The sequence below is a fragment of the Diadema antillarum genome, unplaced genomic scaffold (genome assembly GCF_040938485.1).
Source record: "Diadema antillarum isolate AM-2024a unplaced genomic scaffold, OU_Dant_1.0 seq00000659_RagTag, whole genome shotgun sequence".
NCBI lineage: Eukaryota > Metazoa > Echinodermata > Echinoidea > Diadematoida > Diadematidae > Diadema > Diadema antillarum.
Genome location: NW_027271571.1, coordinates 464,765 through 483,248, shown reverse-complemented (window position 1 = coordinate 483,248; position 18,484 = coordinate 464,765). Strand labels below are relative to the sequence as shown.

General features: G+C 38.0%; 1 protein-coding gene across 1 annotated transcript in view; it reads right to left on the bottom strand.

The window, feature by feature from the left end:
• Nucleotides 1-886: 886 nt before the first annotated feature.
• Nucleotides 887-18,484, bottom strand: part of LOC139736625 (mitoferrin-1-like) — a 53,017-nt gene continuing 35,419 nt past the window's right edge. Inside the window, exons 2-4 of the mRNA XM_071647376.1 lie at nt 17,180-17,399; nt 11,439-11,495; nt 887-7,074 (exon numbers count right to left, since the gene is read on the bottom strand). Coding sequence (XP_071503477.1) covers nt 6,575-7,074; nt 11,439-11,495; nt 17,180-17,399 — 777 coding nt within the window. The 3' untranslated portion in view covers nt 887-6,574. The remainder of the gene's footprint in view (nt 7,075-11,438; nt 11,496-17,179; nt 17,400-18,484) is intronic.

Here is an 18,484-nt window from a genome sequence, read left to right as displayed (position 1 = left end):
GCTCGTATGTTGTTCGTAACTTTACGAACAGCTTTATGAAACAGGGCCCTGGTATATGTCATAATCTATTTTTAAGGTGCATTCAGCATAGTTAAAACCCATTTTAAAAAAAAAATCAAAAAAAAAATCGAGGAAAAAAAAATAGATATCATTTCGGCTTTCCTGACACTTGTCTGTACTTTGACTTTCTTTACAACCAGATTGTGTCATTCTGGGTCACAAAGCATTCACTGAGAAAATGGCTCACAATCTCCTAAAATCCAACAAATTCGATCAAAATCCCACAGATAACCCACAGTACAGCAACATTTAATGGTGCAACTGACACAGAAATGGTGAGAAACTACTTCCTGTCATCCTTTGTTCTATTTCAGGAGTTAAATGGTATATTCCCACTGGGCTATTTCTTTTACTTGCAATAAGGCCCCGTATGCAGCTTGCATTGGTAGCATGCTCATTTCAGAAGTTGTGATGGTTAGTGCAGCAAAAAAAAAAAAAAAAAAAAAAAAAATTGCACAAACCTGCTACCTTTTGAACAGCCATACATTGCTCCTGCCTGCCAATGACAGCACAGGACCAGTATTTACACTCTACAAATAAATGAAGAGCAACCATCATGAAGCTTGTCACCTACGAAGCCCTGAATGCTTACAAACCTTGATCATTATTATGTGTGACTATATACCTTCACGAGTGTGTGTAAAAGCAAAGGGATTCCCACTAAAGTTAGGTTTGAGGCTTTGCTTGTTTGTCAATACTCCAAGCAATACTGTGTGACCAAGGCCACCCCCCCCCCAAAAAAAAAAAAATAATAATAATAATAATAATAAATAAATAGATAAATAAAAATAAAAATAAATAAATAAAAGGAAAAAAAATACAAGTAACAGAACAGAAGCAAAACTGGAATGGTGGGAAGGGAAAAATGAAGTTGAAAACAGTTAAGTGGCCATTCTCAAAGCCATGATATCCAGACCAGCTGTATGTACACTCTTTACAACGGCCAGTCTCTTGCCTGAGAACAAATTTTCACTCCTTGTATGCTCATTAGTTTCTTTGGGACCACAAACAATAGAGAGATTTTAACAGAGCTTCAAGAGACAGGCACAATGACATCAGTAAAAAGTCCAAACAATGTATGTCCTCTGCACAGCTGCTTTTAAAAGTTCCTATTACAGTTTGCTTTGCATTTTTCTGCATGAGACACACAGCTAGGATATTAACAAATACTAAAACACAAGAACGAATATTGCTTTTTCATAAATTAAAGAAATACCTTTCAACTTTACATGCAGCCATTTCCTAAGCTTACACACATTTATCATGTGATGATGATCATTAAGCTTACAAACAGTCCTCATGTAAAATCTGAATGGAGTCTGCTCATCGTTTCCCATTATTTTCACATCCATAAACAAGTAGAGTCATGCTGACATGAGAGCCTCTGGTTTTGTTGCCTGTTTCTTGGAGCAAAGTTATACCATTCTACACAGATTACATTGATGGTTGACCATTTGCCTTCGTATTACTCTACCAAGCAAGAAACCATTCATCCAGTCTAATGTTAATTTGTTCCTGTTAAATTGCTCGCACTGAATATTATTAAGGCAAATACAAATATAAAACATGTATAAACACTTGTACTGATTTCATGCCATCACACTTTGAAATAATTCTTGAGTGGGATAAAATCTTCCCTCAGAATTTCAAAGAAATAATGAACCAGTAAACTGTGGAATGCAACTGTATTGATGGATGTACTGAAAAGGGTAAAAAAAGATATGTTCATATGGACTACTTCTTTTTTTTTTTTGTATGTCAATACAAGCTCCTTGGGATTCTCTATATTATTCCATGAATAACAAGCAATGAGTGACTGTCCATCGCACAAAAAGTCTGAATGTCTATGCTGATGCTGTTGTGACTGCAGTTGTAACCATTCCATAAAATAGAATTGATAGAAGACACTACAGTCTCTCATCAAATACAGGGCTGCCAACCTTGAGTGAGAGTTTGGAGTGAGACACTGAGGGAGCGAGCAACTAAACCCAAAGGGAGAGTGTGGCTGTGGCAAAATCTTGCAAGTTTGGGCTTGGGCATGAATGCTCTGATTTTCAGGGATTTTGGAGGCATTTCTCTTTTTTTACTCTGTTTTTGAAGTTCAACATGAGAATTCTTTCATCAGAGTGAGACAGTTATAATTTGGTGATTTGAGTGAGTCTCACTCTCATTGCATGAGAGTTGGCAGTCCTGCAAATAGCAGGTAGGGGTGGGGGGGTTCATATCAGTAAAGGACAAAACATCAAACAATGGATTCTACTTTAATACACAATAAGCTTACAATTTAAAAGTCATCTCTAGGTTTAACAATGATACTAAAAATTTATAATCATCATTATTACAATAATACGAAATTATAAAGTTCATGGAAGCAGTGTCTGATGATTTTCACGTATAGTGAGTGTTAACACCTTTCTCACTGAGCCACTTGCCTCTCACACAGGATAATCTTCTATATAGATCCTATGTACATCTTTGTTTCAATGACCCACAAGCACTTGTGTCCTGGACTTGATAAAAACTTGTTGAAACAGAAAACAGTGCCTTTCTACATTCTTATCTATACCATGAATGCATCAGAGGCAAAACAGAGAATATTATAATTAACTCATGACAACATGACAAACAGAGTATTGTCAATAACTTAGTAACTTCCTCTACAAGAAAGACCACTTGACAGCTTTGGGTTTTCAAGGAACATATTACAGTAAAAGACATACTTATAAAAACAAGGGCCCCTTGTTATGAAGCACTCAAAAGCAATGCAGTTACTATGGCAGCAACTAGACAATGGCCAATCAGGTATGAGAGGCATGGATAAGTTGAAATCATGCAATAATTGCACATCTTTTCTAGCAACCACATTCAATGTGCGAATTTGGCATACTGAACAGTATTGCGACCTCATTTACATGCCTTCCCTCTCTTAAATATTCCAAAGTCGGATACACTTTTTTCCCCCTTTTATCCAGTTCGGCTGACGTTACACTGAATCGTTTGACAATACTTCACATAACATGCGCATAAGCTCCATCTTAAAAGTTTTGAGGCTTTTAATACATCCAAATAGTCACTTTAGTATTGAGCAATTGACAGAGGTGCTCAGTACCTGTATAAATATTACCATCAGTTGCCTCAACACCTTACAGAGTGAATGGTATCAACATACACATGGACAAAGCATATTTGACATTCATTCTGGAGCTTGAACTAAGCTATTGAATTAATTATATACAAAATAACAAGCTAAACAAGAAAATGCCATAGTTCTTATCCCAAAATACACATAATCTCTTTTCTTTTCATTCTCATAAACTTTGGTTATATTGCTCTTTTACATATTTACATGTTTTAATTTTCATCAAAAATCATGTTTATCAAAGTATTTGAATAATGTGCAAATTTTGTCTATAGTACAATACACTGAAAGAAATAGAAATCTCTTTGTGCGTTTACAACAGCAGAGTACCTTAGCAAAAGATTGAAACACCACTTCCACTCCCGAGTTCATCTCCCAATAATCCCCAACTAGAGACTGAACTAAACTCCCCTTTTAATTATAAAGAAATGCAGACATTATTGCAGTTTGAATCACCATGCAAAATAGTGACATCATAAACACAATATCAATATCTGATACAGATCCAACCCTGACGAGATTTCTTGAAGTTATTCTTGTGCCATGCATAGTGTGATACAACCTTTCAATAAATCATTAAGACCTTTTAGATCTGGTTCCTATTAATACCTCTTAATGTTTTTGGTTTCAATCGCTACTTATATAATATGCACACATGTAATGATATATATATATGTATATATATATATATACCTCATTTATCACTGAAGGTGGAGATAAAACAAAATATTTTCCTTTTTTCTCTAGAAAGAATGAATCAAGAGAGCAAGTAGCAAGATGGTGAGAGTAGAATGGTGACAATGAAACAATTCTATATGAAACTGACAGCAAGCTGAACATGTAGGGTCTGTCATCTTAGCCTTCTGAATGGACAGTCGAATCACCAAAGTATTTCATAACACAGTCACTCTTTATTCCTTTCCATTTTTCAGGTGAGTGAGCCTCACTGTGGAACACCATTTTCCACGACTCAGCACCATGACAACAGCTGGCCTAATTCTGGTCAAAATTCAATTTCATGCTTTCATGCTCCCTGTTTGGCAATAAGACTCCATACACAAATTCAATAAAACAGCACTACCACCATCATCTTGTTTTCCCTACAAATATCAAGAAACAAGTCATCAAGGCTTATGTGCCTCAATGTACAAGACATGAATACCACAAAGGATTCACTTCCCAGAAAAACAACAAGGTCTATTGGGAATAATACAGAGATGAAGAACACAGCCTTTTCAATCCCACCCTGGTAAACACTGAAATGGATCACACCACCACGCCTGCTACATTTAACAGTACTGACGGTGACACACATACCAACATCATCCGCAAATGAAGTTCAATTTCAGATCAAGCCTCAAGACACTGTGGGCTAATCTCTGAAAGTAGCAGGAAGCTGGTCAGATAAGCAGATCACCTGAGGGGGGGGGGGGGGGGGACTGCTATGACAGGAAGAAGACAAAATCAGGTGACATAATAACAGAGACAGACAATGCTACTGAGTAAGTGAGTAACCATCAGACTGGACAAGCATGGGAGGATAGAGGGAGAGATAAATAGTGCTGTGTGCACTGCATCTATAGTATTAGGACAGAGACATACAATTCCAAGCACAACTTGCAAGCAATGGGTATAGAGTTCTCTGGTATCTACATCAGCTGATCTACCACATCTGAACGCTGAAGGGTTCTGAAGACACCGTGTGTTTTGTTTTATTTCCCCCAAAAGGGGTAAGGGGAGTGATATTAGACAAGGTGAAGGAGGGTCAATGTGGGGTCCTACTACCCAGACTAAACACCAATACTCAATATTAATCTAGTGTTAGAGAAGTTCTGATTATTTGTGCTGCGAAGTGGTAGTACACTGTGCGCTATTGAAAGATGGGTGACAAAAAGTTTTTGCCCTACACACATCTTCCCCTGCCCATACTACAAAAGAAATCTCTGTTTGTGCAACAGTATCCTCAGAAAACAGTTAGTAGGGTTAGAGAAAAATATTCATGCACTGCTCCAGGCTAGGCCAAAAACCACATCTACGGCAAATTTCCTCTAACAGCACATCATTCAATCACAGGGAATAGTTCAGTCCTGACAAGAGTGCATACTATTAACTGTAATCTAGCGTTCAATTTATATTCATCAGTTGAATCTCTCCTCCATGTCAAGTGAGTGTTGCAAACTTGGCAAACTGTGCAACACTGCCCAAAATGTATAAAATTGATGAAGTTGTGGAATGTGTCTGATCACAAATGCATTCACAAATACTTAAGTGTGTACAGCAATACTTAGCAACAAAAGCCAACAAGAGATTAAAAAGGAGAAGAAAACTGGCTCATATTATTATGGCTAGCAAAGAAAGCTCTGGTGGTAGTCACATTACTACATTCCATTGATGACATCTATCTCCACTCCACTAAAATAAAAGACCCCTCTGTATTCATACCACTGGAGGTTACAAAACCCATTCACAGGAAAAGTCACAGACATTTAGGGAATACTTAGCCACTTTCACTGTAACATGTGTAAGCAACTTGAGCATAACTATGATCCATGCTGATTTCCAAACCAAACATGATTAGAGTACATTTAGTGATCACTGAAAAGGATATATCTTGGAGAGAATCTATTTTCAAACCCCTCATACGAGACAAAACAGCAGGACAACAGGCAGAACTGATTGTAATCTGATTATTGGAAGCAATACACAAAAATACAAGATAGTAGACATGGATCCTATCGATCACAAAGAGGAGAAACATATCACTCTCAGCTTCACAGCATTTTCCATTCCACTTCTAGACCCTAAAACTATTTTGGATTTACAATATGTCATCCTTGTAGGGATTCAACTCTTACAACAGAAGTTGGATATGACAGCCATAAGGGTTTGAATCACGGAAATAATGCCACATTGAAAAGTAATCTGAATAAATCAACTGTGTGACCAATAACAATATTGAGTTTGATTATATTCTTATGCAGTTTTGATGTAGAAAAGATATCTAAGCATCTTGTTCAAAAACATGCTAGCAGGACACCTCATGTTATCACAAAAATTATAATTCTATATATTCATAAATTCTGAAAAGTGATCAGTAGCGAGAGGGGAGTGAGCTATAACTTTTGGTGTCAATCTGAACAATTTCTCATATACTTAAGGAACGTTCTTTATACTCCACTGCCTCTCAGGTACTGAATAACACTCTTTCATAAAATCTTTCATGCTTAATCTTTCTACCTTTCATAAAAAGGAGGCCACCGCAAAGTAAGAATAAAAAGCTCAGGCATAGTGTTGAAACATGTACAGAAACATTGCTCCAGCAGAAAACTGCTGTGGTCACTAACACTACAGAGCCATATGAAAGAGTCTACAATCCTATGTTTGCTTCCACTGCACTGTCAGGAAGTACTTGAAGAACTCATACACTGACCACGAGAGTGCAGTGGCAGGCATCTGAAAGACCACTCGCGCCTGGACCCCCTTGAAGTAGCCGCGCACCCCGCCTAGGTCGTAAATAGTCCTACAGGCATGAAGCATGCCATTGATCGACCTGTTCTCCCGTGTGACACTGTGCTCCTGAGTGTTGAGCAGTGTCTTGCAGACGTCGAGTGGCGTTGTCACAGCGGCGGCGATGGCACCTGCTGCGGCCCCTGACAGCATGTGGCTCTTTGGGTTGTACTTGCGGTCAGAGTTTAACAAGTCCTGGCCCAGCTCATACGTCACAAAATGCACTGTCTGGAACGGGATATTCATAGTCAACTGCGTCGTATAGCTGCGGTAGAACGCCGTAGCGCCCTCCGCTCGCCATATCGTCCTCACGCAGTCGGTCACAGTTTTGTAGGGACTGTTGTACATCTGCATTCTCTGCTTGATCACTGAGTTCCAGCGATTCCAGAAATAAGACGAGGGTTTAGTAGCGGTGATAGTCAGCAGACCACAGATCAGATGGCGTTCCAACCAGATGGGTGTTGTATTGACAATGTTGCCAGAGTAGTCACCAAAAGTGAAGTTGTCAGTGAATTTTCCAGACATGGCCAGGTAACATGATTCATCAGGAGCCATTGTGTTGATGACAGCACCAGAAATAAAAAGGGAAAGGAAATTTATTAGTAATCAAAATTAAATATTTTTGTTTTACTTGTAATGCATTGCAACTGCAACCATCAGGTAAGCACAGAGCAGAAGCATATCCATGAATAGCGTACAGTGACATTAGTTGCTCTTTTTCCATGGAGTAGGTTAGTTTTCTTAACAAAGTACATAAAGTTGAATGCTGATGAATCATCCACACCAACATCCTGGATAGTATTCAATATGTTGGTTACTTTCCTGCTTTTATGACATTCCTAACAAATACATTTGCAAACTGCATATTTACATGTACTGGTAAATCCAATTTCTCTTCCAGCAGCATTGCCTTTTTAGGCTAATACATTTTCTCCTTCCTATAACTCACCCCTACAGAAGACAGAATTAGCTCAGATGTATGAGAACAAATGTCAGCAATTAATTCACATACTTGCTAGGATTAAAAACGAACAAACAAACAAACAAACAAACAAACAAACTTGATCATAAAATTATCAGACTAGCACACTGAGAAAATGCAAACAAACAAATTATTCAGCAAGTTTGCAGCTCTTTGGAGGCAAGGTCATTCCTAAGCCCACTTTGAGTGTTCATTCCAGGAAAAACAGCAAACCACACACCCCATGGCTCCTCAAATATCAACCTGTCTACAATGAGAATCCTGTTTGAAGTTTGAGAGTCATTTCCGTTGACAATCATTGGGCAATCACAAAGGGGGGAGGGGGTATCCCTAAGTACTGGTAACAGACACCCATGTCAAAACACTATGACTTTTCTGTGTCTCTTTTACACAAATCCCAGATTTCAGTTCCGAGGGTGTTCTCTATTAATGTATTATGAACATAACATGTTGTCAATGAAAGAACAGGGCAGAAGTCTACCACCCATCTTTGTTCTTGTCTGTTTCATCTCATATTGGTGCAGATCTACAACTACTTTTATGTCTACAACCACAATTGTACAACAACCACAACTTCTACTACCATTTCTAACTCCTACAACATACATATACTACTACAATCACTTCTACTACTTCTTAGTTCTTTAGCTACTTCTTTTCTTCCTCTCTTCTCCTCCCCTCCTCTTCCTTCTTCACCTAGTTCTAATCTAAAATCTTGGGAAGCATGGCTGATGCATCCATATTCCCAAAAATTAATCAGAAGTTTATATGACTGATGGTCAACTATATACATTTCTGTGAAACTTTTGATCACCTGGACACAAGCAAAATCACAAACATTGTTATGGCCCACATTCCAAATGGTTATGATAGAGATAGTGTGTTTACCTGAGGGACAAGATATCAAGACACAATTCTTCAAACCAATTTTTGTATTGTTCATCAAAGCATTACTCTCACACATGTGCAAATCGATAGCAATATGTTGAAGAGTTTGGTTTTGTTTGGTTGATTTTGTCCTGCAGGGGTCCCCCCCCCCCCCCCCACACACACACACGCTTACACACACAAACTCAAAGACAGCAGAAAACATAAGTACCCAGTAAACCTTGGCACAAAGGGCAATGACACCAGTTCCTTGAATCTTAGCCTGACTTCAAGACTGTTGAATCTCACTTTAAATGAGGCTAACACTTTGTATAACAGTACAATTTTGTATCCTGCCTTTTGTAAAGAGCTAAATGCACTCTGGAATGCTCTCTGGATAATTTGATTGTAGTGTCTTTCTTGCCACAGACTCAAATTTCAGGAAGAAATACTAACCTTGGCTAAATGTTAATTGAAAATTATGGGGCAATAGTCAACAAAATGAATCTATAGATACATTTTGGCACTTGACATGGACTGAAAAAGATCCAGTATTTCATATTCCTCAAGAGTGCTTTTAAGTTAAAATAAGTGATTGACCTGCATTTGTTATACAGCTATGGCGGTGTGTAATACCATTCAAATACAGCTACTGTAAAAGTGATTTCTTTCACATACAGCATGGCTCGACACTAACTTTTTTGTTTGGTGGCCCGATGGGGCCACCGAAATCCTAAATTTCAAATTTTGGTGGCCCGAGAGAAAAATTTGGTGTCCCGAAAAAAACCCAATAAAAAACATTAGAAGTCCTTTCTTTAATGAGTCAAATATTTAAGTTTTATGATCGTCAGAATTAGAAGTTGGACATATCTACTCATAAATAAACTTCAACAAACTTGCATCACTCACTCTCAGGCACTCATTCAGTTCTTTTCATCCATCCTTTAAACAAATTTAACTGCTAATTTCCGGCGCAAAAAGTTACGAATTTATTGACATACTTTTCAAAAAATTTTTGTGGCCCAAGGCGGGCCACCAAATTTGCCCTTTTTTGAAATTTGGTGGCCCGACTTTCATTTTTGGTGGCCCCGGGCCACCGTTAGTGTCGAGCCCTGCATACAGATACTTTCGCGGTTTCCATCGGTGCCAAATTTTTCGCGTGCGTTTAAATTTGCGGTCGGGAAAATCTGTGAATTCACAGTCAGCAAAAACTGTTTTATTTTGCACATGAAAACCCAAACTATAATCCAATTATTCTTTTATTTATTAAATAGAAATTGAAATTAACAGCAGGCTTACCTGAAATCCCATCTCTCGAGTACTTTCTTAACATGCTTGTACCTACATAGCGCGGTATCGCTGTGTGTGTGTTGGCCATCAATACACTCAATGCGCGGAATCTTTGTGTGTGCATGTGCGCAATAGCGTTGTAACAAGCGGCGCATTCAAAACATTTTCGCGTGATGTTAAATACGCGGATCAACCTCAAAGCATGAAAAACCACCACGAAAGAAACCACTTTTACAGTATTTGACTGGTGCTGTGTTGTGCTGTTTTTGACAGACAGATTTTGAAGTTAGTAAGAGGAAATATTTGTCAGGACAGTCACTTAAACTTTGTAAATGGAAAACTGGTTCTAACCCAAAATTAATTTGCAAAATTGGCACTATCATAGTATTCCTTTGATAATTATAATACATAGCACCCTACCATAAAGTTTCTGAACATCATTTGACAAAATAACAAATTGGCAGACCATTGGATGCTTCCCAGTGATACAACCAGTGCCATAAATGCTTTAGTTTGTAGTTACACCATTCCCCCTTTTGTATGTGTCATCCCCTTTGGAACTTTCTGTTTGCAGCACTACTTAACAGAGGTTTAGTTCCCATTCAAACTGATAATAAATGTATGCCACCACATGAGGATGTATAAATGGTGGAATAGTGATGACAATAACAATTCTCATAAGCTTTCTAAAATAACAGAAACCCTTCAACTCTACTGGCACGGAACAGCAAATAGGCCTACGGTATAGGGAAATGGTCTTTATTGCTGGGGCCCAAGGAAAACAGTCTTTGGTTCGCTTTAAACCCCAAATTCATATGTGCAAACAAAATAGGCCATTTACTGAACTGACACATTTCAAAAAGTTATGCATACCTTTAGGCAATAATTGTTACCAACAAAAAAGTTTGCCAGGTCTGCCTAGCGCAGCAATATCCACTGCATATAAAAGTTGATATGAGGGATTGAATTGCATTCAGTAGGAACATGGAATACCTCGTTACAAGATCATCTTAAAAAATGTGCCCAACTTTAACTTACACGTTATCATGTGAGCATAGTTAGAAAATCTGATGAAAACATCATGGCATCTCCACTGCTTGTGCATGTATGACATTAGCACATAGCCTACTAACAAACTCTTGAGAGTTCTTAAAGGGATAGTACAGTATTGGTGGAGATAAAATTTGGGCTTTTAAGTTTTTGCAAGATACCAAGAAAACACGTATGAAATAGTACAGAGCATACCATTTTAAGAGGAATTCAAAGTTTATTTGATGAAAATCAGGTTTGGAATGGCTGAAACATCCAAAAACAAAGGAAAACAAAGTAATCGTAATAAAATGTGGGTCCCACACTCCACTCTGGAGCTCTGTTTTGGATATCTCAGCCATTTCAAAACCAATTTTCATCAAATAAACATTGAATTCCTCATGGATTTACATGCTCTTTCATATTTCATAAGAGGTTTCTCATTATCTCACCCAAAAATGTTAGATACCTGAAATTAGGTCACAACCAAAACTATACGATCCCTTTAAAATGTCTTCTTTCTTTCAGATTTCCAGGAAATGAGGTTTCCTAACAAGCACCTACCGTCCACTGGATTCATTGCAGCATCGTGGATAACTGTTGCCAAGCTTCCTGCGATTGCTGTCAAGGCCAAAAAGGAAAAGTTAGGAAGGCAGTAACATGTTTTCAGTACATACTGTATGGAAGGCACTCTCTTTTTACATCAACACACAGAATACCTACCCTCTACATAATTTATGCCTACCCTTTACATAATTAGTGAAGATTATAGTCACAAACAAAAAGAGCACAACAATTGGGTTTTGGTCTTTTGCCCTCTCAGGGTAAACCCACAAGGAATAAGATTCATCACACTATCACGTAGGAGATTTTAAATACTGTTTTCTGCAAATAACGAAAATATACAAACTACAGGAATAGTGTCTGTTGAGTTACACACTGCGCCACAATACTTGAACTACTGACAGTCAGACTGTCAGACTCTAGAATTTAACTTGATTTCCCTTTTGCTCCTGCTGATCATTTGTTTTGCATTAATTCTTCTTTCTATTCCTATCAACTTTCTCAGTCATTTGCTCTTTTTTTCCCCCAATGGGATAAGACTTTACCATAAGCAGTCAGTCACATAATACACTGTATTGGTACTTGAAACTTCATCTTTTAAGAAAAATTAGTTTTCAAAATAGCCATGATAATAAGATGTTTCTAATCAATGGTTTGATGCAAAAATTTTGGTAAAACGATAGAAAAACATTTCTATCAGGATAATAATTCTTCTGATGCTCCTTTTGCTTGCTTGCCACACAGCTAGTGGCATGTCTTTCTCTGTCCTGCAAAATAATACAGCAATCAGATACTACAAGTCAAAAATGAAAATGCAGTTAAAAAAAAAAAAAATCACCCCAAAACCAAGAACAGAAAGTAAAGACTGGCAGTCCATGAAAAACAAATTTCATACTTGGCCACTTCGGAGTAATTCACAGCATATATGGAGGTGGCTTGAAAAGGTCGTGGTTTGATACTAAGTACACTATCTTACTTTAATCGTCACAAATTTTACAGCAACTGATGGAGAGAAGCTAACACCAGGCTCCATTGCAATGTAGATAGTGTTGGTCTTCAAAGTGAGTTGATCATTCTTTATTTTTTCCTCTTCCCAGGAAGAAGTGTTGGGTGCCCCACATGCTCATTCTATAATCAATAAAATATCTGTCGTTCCTTTTGAACACCATGCTCTGCATAGACATTGTCTGAGGAATGTGTTTGATGGAAGTTTGATGAAGTCATCTGTTGCAGAGGAAATACCCGACATCATGTGACCTTCTCACTCTTTTTACGTTCTTGAGACTTGGATTTGAATACTCTTATCTCTCCACCCCCTCCCCCCTCCGATTCCTTTGCAGGACTGCAGGAGAGAGTGAGGGGTTACGTTTTAACAGACACACACCAAAAACCTTCTCCAGGTAGGTTTTAGTGGTAATGTCAGGGTAAATTTCCCTAGCCTGGCTTGGAGAGAATTTGGTAACAATTATCGTGACAACGTCTGAGCAAGATTCTGCAGGGAACGTTTTAACTGGCATGGTAAAAAAAGACTACCGGACACTACCTAGATGTTGTCGCAGTAACTCTAGTTTGAAAAGCTCTGTTAAAACAGGGCTTTAGAGTAAGAAAAAAGTGCTTTGATCACATAATTCATGTGTACAGTTTATCTCTGTTACTGAATCATGACACAAAGCTAAAAGAGGGCATGGACAAACAAAAATTACTTGTAAAATGGCTACTTAAACTCACTGCTGGACAACAAAGTGAATGGGGATTGGCCTATTCAAAGCATGTAGCTATAACATAAAATCAAAGGGAAGTGGGAGAAACGATTTTTGTCATGCCTTGCAGGGGCTACAAAAATCTTAATGCCACTAAAACAAGTCACAGCAACACTAATTACCCAATTTCTAATTTCCATATCTACATTTTCTCTACTATATACAGACATATTCAAAATGAATAGAGAGACATTAAACCTCTCTGTCAGAAAACCAAATCTCTTTCTGTGTTTTCTGATCATCAACAAAGTCTCTTTACCCTACTCTCTCAACAAAAAGGAGAAAAAAAAAATCCAGAAGAGCTACCAGTGCCTCCTTAGGTAAACCAAGACTCACCAAACCTTACCTGAAATGGGCAGTGCATAGGCTGTGTATATTAAATGCATGGGTTAATTCATTTATTCAGAAACAAACATGCCACTGGACTGCATTTGTTCCAATAAAATGAAAAATAACACCTTTAAACAAAGAACAAAGAATGCTAGTATACCACCCAGAGCAGGATTCACCCGTCCCTGTGCAGTATCCATCCCAGTATGGGTCAACCACCAGGTATTAAACATGGTGCTGTTCATATCTTTCAGGTATCACAAATATACTCTTATCTTACCAGCCTCAGTCATGAGCTGATGTATTATCTTCACTATGCCTTTAAGAATAATGAAAGTATCATGGTCAAGTAAGACATTTCAGGAGTCTAAAATTTACATGTTGCTGTTTTCTATGTCCTCATGTAAGGGCGGACGTCCACTTGGGCGCGGACAAGCCCCGGAAGGGTTGCGGAAGCAAATTTTGTTATTTCGGCATCCTGTCCGCGACAGACGCGGAATAACTTTGTGAATCGGCTTGTCCTGGGACATTCCTAGGACTGTCCGCGGACTGTCCGCGGACTGTCCGCGGACTGACTGCGGACAAACCTAGGAATCACTCCGGAAGAGCGCGAAATACCTCGAAATATGCTAATCGTATCCGGGCAGCGCGGAAACATCTAGGATTACACCAGGAATGAACGCGGACAATCAGGATGCCTTCCGGACAACACAAGTTAGGCATGCGGACAAACTGCGGACAATACCAGGAAAATGGAAAGGTATAAATTTGGCGCTGACTTTGACTTTTCCTCATTTGACTGCTAGCCGTCATTGATGCTCCTTGTTGTGCTTCCGCAGTAGCGGCTGATATTATATTGATATGATTGGTTAATATTATTTGATAATAGAATGTGACCACCAAAAGTCGAAGAATAGGATTGTCTGCATGTCGGCTGACGACTCATTTTTTTTTTTTTTTTGATTTGTCTCATCTGGGAGAACAATTTTTTCTCTGCCTACAGTCACATGGATGATATTCGCAAACTTTTTGAACCATATATATATATATATATATATATATATATATATCATATACATAAAAATGTAAATGTATATACATATATATATGTATATATCATCATTTTGATAAGGTAGTCCACGTTTGGGCAAGGTAAAAAGATAAGTACCAAAACTGCAACAAAGTTCATGCTGTATTCACCAACGGTTTATTTCTTCACAAGAAATAAACCGTTGGTGAATACAGCATGAACTTTGTTGCAGTTTTGTTACTTATGTGTGTATATATATATATATATATATATATATATATTCTTTATTCCCTTTTTTTTTTCCTGCTTAGAGCTTACTAGCCTATTGTCAATGAAGTGTAAAAATGGGGAAACATTTTTAACCTACTTTAATTTACTTTTTTTTTTGGGGGGGGGGGTTCAGCTGGGCTGTCAAATTGGACAATCGAGTTTATTTGCAACCAAAACAAAAAGAGAAGAAAAAATTATTAGGTAATAACAACTACGAAAATCATTCAGGTAAAGAATATTTCTGAAATGATTTGTGATGCTTAATGTGCACTTTTAACACTCAGCAAAAAAACAAAACAAAAGAAAGACAGAAATTTAACACTGATTTATTGCTATTTCTCTCATTTCACTTGAATTTTGAAGTGACAGAAAATTCTTCATTTTCCTCCATCATCTTTAGCTTTCATTGTTATATTACATTGTAATGAGACCACAAGTATATCTTTGCAATTGAATTCATGCTTTTTAGTGTGATGAATTTGTCTTTTGTTCTAATATGTTGTATCATTAGAAAGCATTTACGTATGAATAACAACTTGTTCATGCGTTCGTGTTTATATAATACATTAACATTTAGCCAAAAATTCTATGCTTTTTTTTCTGAGTGTACTTCCACCTACTTTTGTGATTTTTCAGCTGGGCTGTCACATGGGACAACATAGTTTGTTTGCAAATAAAATACGAAAACAACATAAAGGAAAATGTATTATAGTAAGTAATAGGAACCAGGAAAGTCACTCAGATGAAAAATAATTTCTGAAAAGATCAAATCAAAACAAACTTACTAGGAAGTTAGGGGGCTGATTTTACTTCTTTCTGGTTGCTTTTGGCACAGTCTCTACTACCTTCTTCTTTGCCTTCTGGGACCGGAAATTCCTTAGATTTACCTGTTCTTCATCACTAGACGAAAGGTGTGCCTGTGATGGAGATATTTGCATGGGGGCCTCGCCTCCCTTCTTGCTAATTTTGCGTTTCATTGGCATGACGCTCGCGGAAAGTGTCGACATTTTCGTGTCTGGATCACAAAATTTCCGCATAGGTTCCGGACACTTGCATATATAGATCCGCATCGGCTCCGCGCTGTCCTAAAACATTCCTGGTGTCTTCCGCTTTCATTCGGGAAGCTTCCCCACACCGCGGGATTCTTTCTGGAGCGTGTGCGGAAGGAGCGGAAGGGTTCCGGACAAGCGGGACATCCTCAGGACATCGTCAGGACAAGTCGCCGAAGGTGTCAGGAAGTTCATTTCCGCGTCCAAATTTTGGTCTCGATCAAAATTTGGACGCGGAAATTTTTCTCTCTCCCGAAGGTGCGGAAACGCCCGGACATGTTTAGGACAGTGAGCGGACACGTTCAGGAACGTGCGGACAGGTTCCCGAAGGAGTGCGGAATACCAAATTTGCATTCCGGGGCTTGTCCGCGTCTTGTCCGCACCCTAGTGGACGCCTGGTCTAAGACAAATTTGGATTTGAATGATATGCTATACAAAGCACACAAATATGAAATTTGGTCATTCTGTGGATGCAGTTTTGAAAATACAACTTTTTGGTGCATTCAAGAAAGCTCAGCTTAACAGAAAAGAAAAAAAAAATGTTTTGTATGCATTCTATGAAGTACCAGATTATCAACTGTAATTCCTCATAAATGAAATTATCACTCTCTTTCATACATCAAAGTGGTCAAACTAAAAACTAACAAATGAAGTATTAGTATTTGTAGCAGTAATTACAATGAAATAAAACAAAAACAATGCTAACTAAAACAGTAATGGATTTTGTTGGTATTATTATTGTTATCATTATCATTATTACTACTACAACTATTATTATCATCATCATTATCAATGTCTCAGGAATCAATATAAATTCAGTTCAATAAATCCCCTTTTATAATGTGCATACCTTACCATCAAATATGTATCCCTAATAATAGTAATGTATTGAGCTCCCAGACGACCTTCTCAATCAGCTCACCAAGCATCTCAAGCAAGGCATTCATTTCTTTTTTATTGGTTTTCATTCACTTTATCTATCTACTTCAAGACGAATATCATGTGTCAAGTATGGTGCAGATTCCTGTCTTTTGAACGAGTCTCTTCCCTGTACTGATGTAAACATCACCTCACATCTCAACCTCCCATATCAAATTAAAGTTACATTTCTCACATCATCATCTTTACTAAAGATGCTGACAAATGATATATCAAACCTTTGGTGTTACATGACTGCAGGCTAACTAGGGCCTATGTATTTTTTAATGCGTGTGTCTTTCTGGGAACTGATGCGTAACTGAAGAGCAAGACAATATAAAACAAACAAGATGAAAACTAAAAAATACTTAAGACACTACCTACCATTCACAAGAGGATTTTTGCCTGGATGTGCACTCAGCACACTTTTCACCTTTTCATAGCAGGCAAAGTAAAGAGCGTGGGCAGGTCCTGCCCCCAGTGCCACAGCATTGATGCCCCGGACAGTTCCATTAGCTCCTTCATTGCGTATAATTGTTGTGAGCCCACTGAAGACATTCTTGTATATTGCATTGGGTGAGGGCTTCATAGACTGCATACGCGTCTGTAGTTTTGAACAAAACAAGAAATGAACAAAATGGATTAAAAGAAAGTAGAAAAGTAGATTGAAAGGTGATGAAAGTACACAGGAATTATGGGCATGTGAGCCCCAGTAAATTTACATATGTATGAGAATGAGAGTGATTATAACCTTAATGGAAGGGTGAGTCAGCTCTGGGATATGATTATTACAAAGGGTTTCAGTCAAATGATGCAAAGTACATTGTGATAATATCATACAGGGAATGTTCAAACTCTCTTGGGACTGATATGGTTTTCTTTAGACTGACTAGGGACTGACAAGGTTCTCCTGGGACTGACTACCCCTCTTGTGCCTGACTAGGGAGCGACTATGCTCTCTTCTGGCTGACTAGGGACTGATGAGGTTCCTTTATGACTGACTAGGGACTGACTTGGTTTTCTTGAGACTAACCAGAGCTCTCAAACTCTTGATTATCCAAAGAGATAAATATCAAAGCAAAACAAGCTAGAAATGTTGCTATGGAGACTGGTATGCCTCCACAATATCACATGATTCTACTAATAGGTCTAGGGTCTTAACACTGTGAGACGATAGTGTCACATAATTGGCCAAAAACTGATATGTTTGTCAGAAATGTGTGCTAAGTGTTTACTTTCCTTGAACTACCAATGTAGGTTTTATTTGGGTAGATGGCTAAATTGTTTAATAGAAGAAAGTACATGTATTAAGGAATTTTAGCACATTCACTTGACCTTTAACCCGTGTCCTTTGACCCCATGGCCCAAAATTCTTCATACAGTGTATATTCACTAACTGGTAACATACAATTTTCATGGCAATACTTAAACTATAAATTTTCAGAATATTGGGGAAAATTGTTACATTTAACATTTTCACAAGACCTTTGACCCCACAGCCGAATTTTTTTTTTTTTTCAGAATCATGCAGCAGTGCATGTATACCTAGTTGAAGTGTGGTTAAAACATTGAGTGAATTCCAAGGTATTGATAACGAAAAAGAGTAATTTCAGCATTACATAGTAGAATTTTAGCTTTTTACCCAGACCTTTGACCTTTGACCCCATGGCCCAAAACATTCCCTAGAGA